This window comes from Spea bombifrons, chromosome 12 (assembly GCF_027358695.1).
Source record: "Spea bombifrons isolate aSpeBom1 chromosome 12, aSpeBom1.2.pri, whole genome shotgun sequence".
Classification (NCBI taxonomy): domain Eukaryota; kingdom Metazoa; phylum Chordata; class Amphibia; order Anura; family Pelobatidae; genus Spea; species Spea bombifrons.
This window is the reverse complement of record NC_071098.1, coordinates 3,032,474-3,042,671: the sequence shown is the minus strand read 5'-3', so window position 1 is coordinate 3,042,671 and position 10,198 is coordinate 3,032,474. Positions and strand designations below refer to the sequence as shown.

Below are 10,198 nucleotides of genomic sequence, written 5' to 3'. Positions count from 1 at the left end.
GTTATTGTAAAACATCTTAAAGCCGACCTTTAGAGTCTCTTTTTCCTATTTCTATATCTTATCGTTCAGGACGTTAAATAAACCCACGAGTCCCGCTGTGTGTATATCTCAGGACCTGCAAGATTATTCCTCCCCAGTGAGTTATCTCTACCCTGATAAAAGCCGCTTTTTAACTTTCACTTGGACAAAGCATTAATTGCCCTCTCCAACCCTTCGTCTGAAGGTTTCAACCATTCAAAAAACAAAAATGTTTTAAGATATTCTGTTTCTATGGCAACTACTTCTACTCGGCAAAAACTATAAATGTAATAAATTAGTGAATCAGACGTGTTAAAAATGACATCTTTTATTAAAAGTGTTCATTTCTTGTGCCTTTATAACCCAAAGGGTTTTTTTTTCCTTAAAGTGTAACCTTTACTGCAAGACCCCGATTAACCCTTCATATGGTCAGCTTCCTATTATTTTTTTTATATATTTTTTTCTAATTTGCTGCATCTTAGAAACGTATAATAATATTTTTTGAATACACTAAAGGTTCACGGTATGAATTCCTTAGAACTAAATTACGCCGAGGCAGCCGTAGCGTTAATCTCAAATACCGCCGGTTGAGGAACTCTGTAAAGTAACCGGAGTGCCTGCGCAGCAGCCATCCGGTGCCAAACTCTCACCGCTTAATATTTGAGATTGGGCCAGCCGAGGCTCTCCTGTGGCTCACGATAGGCAGGAGGGTATTTTGGGCTATAATGACCTGATTTCCTAAGTCGTATCCCAGAAGATACATGCGGGGTTAATGTTCTTCCGAACCGAGTCCCAACATTAAAAAGGTGCGTAGGAGATAAACGTCTTTACATGGAAGTCGCTGAGCGGATTTAACCCCTCGCTGGGTGCTCCGCTTCTGTTTTCACACGAGGTAGTAGACGTGCCGGCAGAGGTGGTAATCACTCTTCTGTGGGGTTATCGTGCTCTTTGAACGTGTCCTCGATAACTTGCCACAAGCAGTTCTCCAGGGGGAAGTCATTGTCCACCAGATTGACCAAGTAATAGTTGTCGTGAATATACTGAATGATCATTCGGGACGGAGACTCCTCTTCGTACAGCTTGGCCCACTGCTCTATCCACAGCGCGAAGGCTTCATCCTGCCGGCGGGCAACAAAACCATATGAAGAATGCATGTTTGGGGATATTAAGGGGGCATTCACACGACTGATGAGTTTTATCCCATGACTGTAGGCGGCTGCTGTACTATCATGACGTATACAATGTATATTAATATGGTATTTTGATTAGTGCCGAGTTTAGATTTGGTGACACGTCCGCTTAACATGGAGACACGAGAACGGGTTTATTACACATGCTGCAGACACGAAGCCTATCGAGACGCGGGAGAAACGGCCGCTTACCTTCCAGTACATGAAGCTAACCGGATCCACCACCGTAGGCTGAATGATTTCACGGCCGGGAAAGATGCCCCACGTCACAGCGTTTGGCTGCAAATCAGGCGAGTTGGTGATGTTTTTACCCTGCAGTCAGAAAGAGAATTTTAATAAATTTATATGAAAGGAAGCGGAGAGAGAGAGGGAGTGAGAGAGAGAGAGAAGGAGTGAGAGAGAGGGAGTGAGAGGGAGAGAGAGAGGGAGTGAGAGAGAGAGAGAGGGAGTGAGAGAGAGAGAGAGGGAGAGAGAGAGAGAGGAAGCGGAGAGAGAGAGGAAGCGGAGAGAGAGAGGGAGTGAGAGAGAGAGTGAGAGAGAGAGAGAGAGAGAGAGAGAGAGAGAGAGGGAGTGAGAGAGCGAGAGAGAGAAAAGGAAAGAGAGAGACAAAGATATATTATTAATGCTGTAAAATAAGCTTTTTGTCAGAAGCAGGGCTCCGAGCTGGGCTTACGCACTTGGACGTTTACAATATGATAGTTCACGCGGGGTTCGTATCGCTTCAGCACTTTGATGAGAGCCGAGACCATTTCACTGGATGTGAAAAACTCCAGATAAGCCTGTAGAGAAGAGAACGTCAGAAAACACATGAATGCGCCAAAAAAAACCCCAAAAAAACGTTTTTGTAAAATGTTTTTACACGTATAGTCTGTTCCAGCAGAGGTGGTAGAGGGTAATACAGTGAGGGTATTAAACACGCATGGGATAGGCATACGGCTCCTGAATCTAAGACGAGACCAACGACTGATTAAGGTTTGAGTCTTTACAGCAGGAGAAACGGGCGACTAGACGGGGGCCGATCTGCCGATTCTGTGTACCCATGGATTAATTCGGGAATGCAGCAGACATGTACGCCCGATACCTTCTGAAAGACGTATCCTCTACTCGGACCCCAGCCGACTATTGGGTCTGTTGAGGGCTTCCCGTTGACGTTGGGCTGCGAGTTAATCGTCAGAATCCCCCTTTTGTTGACTTTCTGTAGCTCTTCTTTCAGGAGATTGGTTTCCGGGGCAAGAGGGTCATCATTCCAGGGCAGACACGTCACCTGAGCACGAGAACCACACAATGTTTCAGTAGATGGCGATTAGATACAGAGGGCCGGGCTATACATTCTGTACCCATCATCGATCCCATCTGGAACTTCCGCTTACTCTGTGCCCGTTGCGATTGGGTTCTCCAGATATATAAGTGGTGAAGACTTCAAAAACACTCTCTTCGCTGACCAGCTCCTCTCCCCACATTTTTAGCAGCACCTCTCTCGTGGATTTGCTCTTCAGATAGAAGAGATAATAATCCTTCAGATCCCCAAAGGCCGGAGAAGAGGAATTCCCCCTTTAAAAAACAAGAGATTTGGAGAATAAATTCCTGCCGCTCCATCAGAGGAACCCACAACGCTCGGTTTGACCAAGAAACGTACCAACGACCGTTAGGAAACTCATCCCATTCCTGCGTTCTGTAAATGTAGCTCTTTGGTCTCGTCGCCCAGAAGATCGGCCGGACGTCCTCGACTCTCCGCTTTGGATGGGCGCTGACTGCCCAAGGCAAGGGTCGTCTAAATAAAAACGGAAGAGGAAAAGGTAAATAGCAATACGACGATAACACAAGCGGTACGGCAAAGGATTCATCGCGTCACCACTAGATGGCGCTGTTACTTTTCTCAGCCCAACAATAGAGTTTGCTGCACAGGATAGTCTCGTCCTAGACAGAGTTGACCGATTATTAGCACTTATTTTATGAATGTCCCCAATGATTATTGGCCGAACCAGGACGTCACACACCTAGGATCTTCTGTCCACATTCCAAGGCGCTTTAACACAGCAATAGTGGCCACTTCCCGGTTGAGCGTGTAGAAATGCAATCCATGGACCAGCCCGCTGTCCAGCAGCTCCCGACACATGGACACGGCCAGGTCAATGCCGTAGTTCCGAATGGCTGCATCGTTATCCTTTATGGGCTCGATCACATCTTTAATTTCTTGGGGTACCTCTAGTTTGGAGAGCTTCACCAACTGGCGCAAGGAGCAATAGCCCTGGAACAAAAAAACCCCACAATTTTGGTTAGAAAACGTATATTATAAAATGTAATTAAAATGAAGAGCTGATCACAGAGGTTAGGTGAATGCAAAGAAAAAGCTGAATAATAAGGCCAAGGGCAGGCTAATGATTAAAAAGAGAAGTGGTTTTAATCGGACATTAAACATGTTGTTTAGAACACGGCCAGCGAGACTATTTTGGCGCATGGAGAAGACGAACAGGTACAAAAAAAAAAAAAAAGCACACAGTGTTCTGACAATTTAACCAAACGCTGGCTCGGCATCCGTCTCGGTTGTGGCTTTATTGCTGTTTTGAATAAATATTGACAGCAATTTCAGCCAGTTTTTTTTTTTTTGGCATCATCCAGACAAACTGATCAGGTGACTCAGTACTGGCTGGAAATAAAAGGCTTATGGAAAATTTTAGAACCAGGCACACATCATAACAAAACATTTTACTCAAAAACATTGAAATCGGACAAATAAAAAAAAAAAAAAAAAGAAGCTGGGTACTAGGTATAAAAGTAGGTAATAAATGTGAATAATTAGTCATTTTAATTTTGCCTTCATTATTTTTAATTGATTATTAAAAGTGTTAATCTTTGCAATAATATTTTTTTTTACTTTACTGAGAGGGCAGTAGATAAGCAAAACAGCCTCCCAGCAGAAGTGGTAGCAGGTAATACAGTGAGGGTATTAAACATGCATGGGATAGACATACGGCTCCTGAATCTAAGACGAGACCAACGACTGATTAAGGTTCGAGTCTTTACAGCAGGAGAAACGGGCGACTAGATGGGGGCCGGATGGGGCCGATCTGCCAGCAGGTCTTATGTTTCTATGCAATCAGATTCTCCGCCTGGACTCTAAATACCTGAATGGGAAAGATTCCGGGTAAAATGGGACAGGTGATTCCGATTTCCTGGCAGTCCTTATAAAACTTCAGGAAGGTTTCCGAGCGAAAGAAAAGCTGGGTGACGATGAAGTCCGCGCCGGCGTCTACTTTCTCCTTGAGGTGCTTCAGATCGCGCTCATAGCTTTCTGCCTCGGGGTGGCCCTTGGGGTAACCTGCATGGAATCAAAGCGCTTGAGATGCAGCCATCGCTCCGAGGTATCACTAAAAGGGGTTCCTGAAAGTAAGAAGGGTTACCGGCAACGCAGATATCAAAGTAATCGTCGAACTCCTGGCGGATATGCTTGACGAGGTCGACGGCGTAGTTAAAGCCCTCGGCTTCCTCTTCCCACTCTTCTCCGATGGGGTCTACAAATCAAATAAAGAGGCAAACATGCGATAGGTGAAGCCGGCAAGGTCCTTTACGGGACATGAACGGGGCAGTTGTGTATCTCGGCGTTTGTAGCCAGTGATTAACAGGTTAATTAGGGCTGGTCGTCGTTTTCTTACCCCCCCTGAGCGCCATTATATTTTTCAGCCCCAGATGCTTGGCCCGTTGGAGGTGTTGGGTGATCTGCTCCTTGGTCTGTTGGCAGCAGGTCATGTGCAAAACAGTCTCCAGGCCGCAGAAGTTGACCGCCGTGTTTGCGATGATCATGGAGGAGGTCTCTTTATTGGAGCCGGGGTCCCCGGCTGGATGCCAGGTCACGTCAATGAAGAGGGGGCCACCGGAGCCCATCCGGTCAAACCTGCGACATCCAAGAGACCTTCGCTATTAATCCATTAATCTATTAATTAAAATTATTAATGTAACTTTTTCCATCTTAAAAATACTTAAAAAAAAAAAACAAAAAAAAAAACTAAAAACATCAATTATCAATTATAATAACCAAAGTGATTGGGTTACAAAAAAAGGATAGAAATCACTGTTTTAGGAGAAATGAAACCTTTTCCCACCTGGATATCAGGTTGACGGCTCCGCTTGCCGTGCGCGGCGGGAAGAATTCCAGCGAGAACCATTTATCCCCGGAATCGACGCGCCGGCGCATTTTATCGCGGAGCCGTTCATGCCGTTCTAGGTCGAGCACCGGCGTGGAACATCGGGAGCTCTCCTTGGAGTTGTCTGTGCTGCTGCAGCTGGCGCTGTCGACGCCGTTTGCGTTCACCATGGTTAACCCTTTGAAAAAGACTTGGGGTGGAGAGGAAGAGATTATTAACCAAACGGATCGTTATATCGCCGCGTACAGATACAACGTTAATAAGACACAAAGGAATAGTAGGGACGTTTGTTACAAGAGAGGGGAAAAGTTACAATGAGAGGCACAAATCTAACACTAGAGGGTCCGACGTTGAGAAGAATGGAAGGAGGTTTTATTTTAATGAGAGGGTGATAGATATATGGAAGAGCCTCCCAGCAGAGGTGGTAGAGGCTAATACAGTGAGGGTATTAAACATGCAGGGGATAGACATACGGCTCCTGAATCTAAGACGAGACCAACGACTGATTAAGGTTTGAGTCTTTACAGCAGGAGAAACGGGCGACTAGATGGGGGCCAGATGGGGCCGATCTTCCAGAAGATTCTATGTTTCTATTTGTACAAACCTGGCAAGCTTTTACAGAGAGAAATGTCCTTGTGTTCCATGAAAACAGTGACCCCAAACGTTAGTATCGCACCCACTATCCATCCTCATGCATGTACACACGCTCGCACTGGTTCTCCTGATTGAAAGGGTTAATTCTGTAAAACCTGTGACTTTAGGAGAAATATTTCTTTAGGGAAAACAATGAATGATTTCATCAGGATCAGCGACACGGAGTTCCAGGCGAGGCGCCAGATAATGTTCTCTTCCCTGTTTGAAGCCAAAGCTGGCAGGTCGGGCAGGGCTTAACGAATTATGTAATGAAGCAGGGCGAGCGTGTGTGCATGCATGAGTAGGATAATGTACGCCGGCGCGACACCATTCAAACGGTTTGGGGTCATGGAAAACAAGGTCATTTCTGGCTGTAACATAATCGCAAAAGGGTTTCTAACCATCAATTATCCTTTTAAAATTAAACCTGGATTAACAACGTGCCATTGGAACACAGGAGTGATGGGAGTGATAAAGGGCCATTGGAACCCAGGAGTGATGGGAGTGATAAAGGGCCATTGGAACCCAGGAGTGATGGGAGTGATAAAGGGCCATTGGAACCCAGGAGTGATGGGAGTGATAAAGGGCCATTGGAACACAGGAGTGATGGGAGTGATAAAGGGCCATTGGGACACAGGAGTGATGGGAGTGATAAAGGGCCATTGGGACACAGGAGTGATGGGAGTGATAAAGGGCCACTGGAACACAGGAGTGATGGGAGTGATAAAGGGCCTCTGTTCACCTATGAAGATATTGCATTCAAAATCAGCCGTTTCCAGCTATAATAGTCATTTAGTACATTAACCCCGTCTGCGCTGGATTTCTGATCCATTTCATGTTATCTTAATGAACAAAACTAGTTTTTTTTCCAAAATCAATGACATTTTTTGGATGTAGGGTATATACGCCCCCAAGAAAAAAAAAATTGTGGGTGCCACAGACTATGCGTCAAAAGAAAATTTAAAATGAATTAAAATCAGATTTTTTAAATTTATTTTTCATATTAAAATAGTTCTTTAATAAAGGGGTTTTGGGAAGGAGCGTCAATAGCTGAATTTAGCAGCTTTTCATGCCCTTTTCCTTTTTCACTTGGATTTAGGACACATTTTTAGAATGAATGGAGAAAAAGGAGGCAAATCAAGGAAAGACTGACAGCTGCACGCGCTTCGCATTCTTAGATTTTCTGTTCCCCGGGACGTATAGAGAGCCGGTCGCTGCGTTAAACTTTACCCCCTGACTCATCACTCTCTCCCGGGGGCGTTGGGTTCACAGATATATAGAAATATAGATTAGGAATCTGGCCTGATTTTCACGTGAAAAGAAAAAAAAAAAACACGCCATATTTTGCCCTCAAAGAGTAATCTGAGGACAGGTGATAAGAACCAATTACCTGCCGATGACGTGTCGGAAAGCCACGGAAGTCACGCGGTCAGAGAAAGTTTCCTTTATTAACATTACTTGGATAGATTTGAAAGGGGTCTCAATAGACCACATGCTCCCCCCCCCCCGAGCTTCACTTCCAGCATGGCCTCTGTGAAACGCGCGGGTTACGGGGTATTTTAATCGCTATTAACGTACGTTTGGTGAAAGAGATTACGATGAAATACATTGTTGCCCATAAAGTTAAAGTTACTGTTTAAGAAGCAATGTGGCTGAATTTAATGCAGGACCAAGAAAAGGTCTGGAGTTCTGGAACGGGGCGATCCAATCCGTGTTCCGTTCGGTTCCCGAAATAGGAGCAGACGATACGGAGCTATTTTGGGTTCCTGGTGTTACTCGCCACGCTCCCTCGCATTCACTGTAATGGTAATAAGGTTACCCCCCCCCCAGAGGGCTGGAGAGGGAACCCCGGGACGGGTAAGCTCGAGTAACGTGCAGCTCTGGAGAGGGGCTTCTGGGTAAAAGATGGAGGAGACGGAGGGGATTGAGGGGAAGCTCTCACCCCCCAGTACTGGAAGAACGTCAGATATCCAGGGCGAGACACCCACCTTACATACTAACCCATTACCCCCAAATTAAAGGGGCGTTCCAGCCATTATATGCTATATGCGCATAATCACTAAAAAGCCCCTTTAAATTCCTGCGGTGTCCAGCTTGTAAAGGCATGCGGGGGGATTCTGCATTTGCCACGCATGAGATGCTCAGCAAACACTCCGCAAAGTACCGGCCGTGCATGGAGAGCACTCGCAATCATTCCAATGGGACCTCTTTCTTGTCACTGATTGGCTGGTTCAGTTGCATGAAATATCGGACCACAGCTGCTCTGGCGCTGCAGCTGCTGCCTACAGTCCCCTTAAACATGCGCGTCCATCCTTAATAGCGGGATTCCCATCAGCTTCATGCTATATTATATCTAAGGACAGAGTCGCTGCATGTTATATATAAAGTGGAATAGCTCATTGGTTGCTATGGTAACTGCACTCTTTAGAAGTAAGCCTCATTGGGACCTGGAGGTAGCACCGCGGACCACCACAGACCACCCAACCCACGCCAGAAGACACAGGAGGGAGAGTTGGAAAGGGAGCCCCACAGGCATGTGACAGGGGCCACAGGGGCCCGAATCCGGCATTAATGAAAAATATTCATGAAAAAGGCTCTTTAATGATAAAATAGTTTATAAATCACCCGAATCTCCCATCAGCCCGCGAGAACGTGATCGCTTCCACTGCGCACAGGTAGCCAGATACAAACTGTCCTCCCTGAACTGGGGAAAAAGTCACGCTATTTCTGGCTTTGGCACCCACAGGCGGGTGTAGTATTACTACTCCAGCATTCAGATCATCTCACGCCTGCAACGGCGTGATATGGCAACAGGGGGCAGCCAGCCAATGGTTTACACCCTAAGATACCTGGATTGTAATGGTTTGTTTAAAAAACGCCTTGCTGCGGATACGATGTAAAAAAATAAATAATAATAATAATAATAATAATAATAAACTACAGCAAATTACCCGGGATCCCAAATAAGACACAAAGTGGGGCGAAAAAACGACATCGGGGCAACTCGTGATAAACGCACCTGGGCACCTACTTTCGGGTCACCTCGTGGTGTCCTGTATGCACCAAGGTCAGAGAATCTCTAGCTGGGCTGCAGTCAGAGCGATGCCCCTCAATCACAACCCTTGCCAGGTCACCCCAAACACCAGCCAGCTGTGACCGGGATCACCTTCACACGCGTCGCGACGCTGACCCAATTCCCTTCTAAGCCCGTCTGATACCTGCGCATGCGATCCGGATCCCGCTGCAGGTACAGCCCGAAAGGGGTTATTATTTTATCTTTAAGGTAAGATGCCGGAGCGCTACTGTATCTGTTGGCGCTTTATAAATAAAACGTAACAATAATGCAATAATAATGATAATATTCTAGAGGAGCAGATCCGGATACTGAATGAAAGCGATAACGCATCCCATAAAGTTATCTCCGGGACCACCCTGCGCGCGTGGGCCGGACCCCTTAACCCTTTCCCTGATTTTGGTTAGGCAGAGGGGTGCCTTTAATTATTTAACCCTTCGGGCACCAGAAGCTGTGGAAAGCTCTCCACGCAGCCAAGGTAAAGAATTAAATAACGAGCGAGTTTCTAATCGCAGCAGAAAGTCGTATCGGATTAGGGGGGTCCCATCTAAGAGCTTCCGCAGCAGCTGGGGCATTTCGGATACCCCAGCAGATCACTGACTCTCGCTAGCGGCAGGGGGTCTCCTGATTACTTTGCCCTCTGGGGGTCTGCAGTAGGTGATCAGGTTACATTGTAGCGATTAATACAATGTCTTCCCCATATGCACAGATGCTGTTATGTAATTTGCATGCAGGGGCCCCTTTTATGCAACAGATTTAACCTCTTCATTCCCAGGTCTACAGCTTGCATTAACCCCTTGACTGCCAAACGGGATAACCATTGCAATGCTTTGCAGCTATTCTCTGGCACTCATAGGGTTAGGCAGCCCCTGCATTCAGAGGAAGCCCCTCATTATACGTCGTTATATACCCCCCCTCGTCCATGCCCCACTAGAGTATCCGTACACCCGTGCGTGTACACGGCTCATTCACTCACCGCCTTCTCCTGTGTCTCCTCACCACGTTATCCCCAAGCTCGCTCCCGAATCACACAGTGTATGCGCGACAAACCCCTGCCGTGACGTAACGCGGGCCAGAAGAATCGGGAGACCAGGCAGGGAGGGGACAAGCTGTCGTCACGTGATCCTGTTTTCCGTACAGCA

General features: G+C 46.5%; 1 protein-coding gene across 1 annotated transcript; it reads right to left on the bottom strand.

The window, feature by feature from the left end:
- Positions 1 to 328: 328 nt before the first annotated feature.
- On the bottom strand, positions 329 to 10,099 carry MTHFR (methylenetetrahydrofolate reductase). The gene is made up of 12 exons (XM_053451819.1): positions 10,033 to 10,099; positions 5,309 to 5,540; positions 4,862 to 5,100; positions 4,610 to 4,720; positions 4,334 to 4,527; positions 3,206 to 3,456; positions 2,845 to 2,979; positions 2,579 to 2,759; positions 2,290 to 2,472; positions 1,886 to 1,987; positions 1,401 to 1,520; positions 329 to 1,136 (listed from the first exon to the last, which is right to left on the bottom strand). The coding sequence occupies exons 2-12, from the start codon at positions 5,518 to 5,520 to the stop codon at positions 939 to 941; spliced, it is 1,926 nt and encodes a 641-aa protein (XP_053307794.1). The 5' UTR covers positions 5,521 to 5,540; positions 10,033 to 10,099; the 3' UTR covers positions 329 to 938.
- Positions 10,100 to 10,198: the final 99 nt, after the last annotated feature.

Bases quoted from the DNA above. Each gene is read 5' to 3' on its own strand.
- MTHFR (XM_053451819.1), bottom strand. From the start codon at position 5,520: ATGGTGAACGCAAACGGCGTCGACAGCGCCAGCTGCAGCAGCACAGAC. The intron at 4,721-4,861 runs GTAAGAAAACGA...TTTGATTTGTAG, and splicing joins TATAATGGCGCTCAGGGGGG to ACCCCATCGGAGAAGAGTGG. The intron at 2,473-2,578 runs GTAAGCGGAAGT...TCTCGTGCTCAG, and splicing joins CCAATCGCAACGGGCACAGA to GTGACGTGTCTGCCCTGGAA.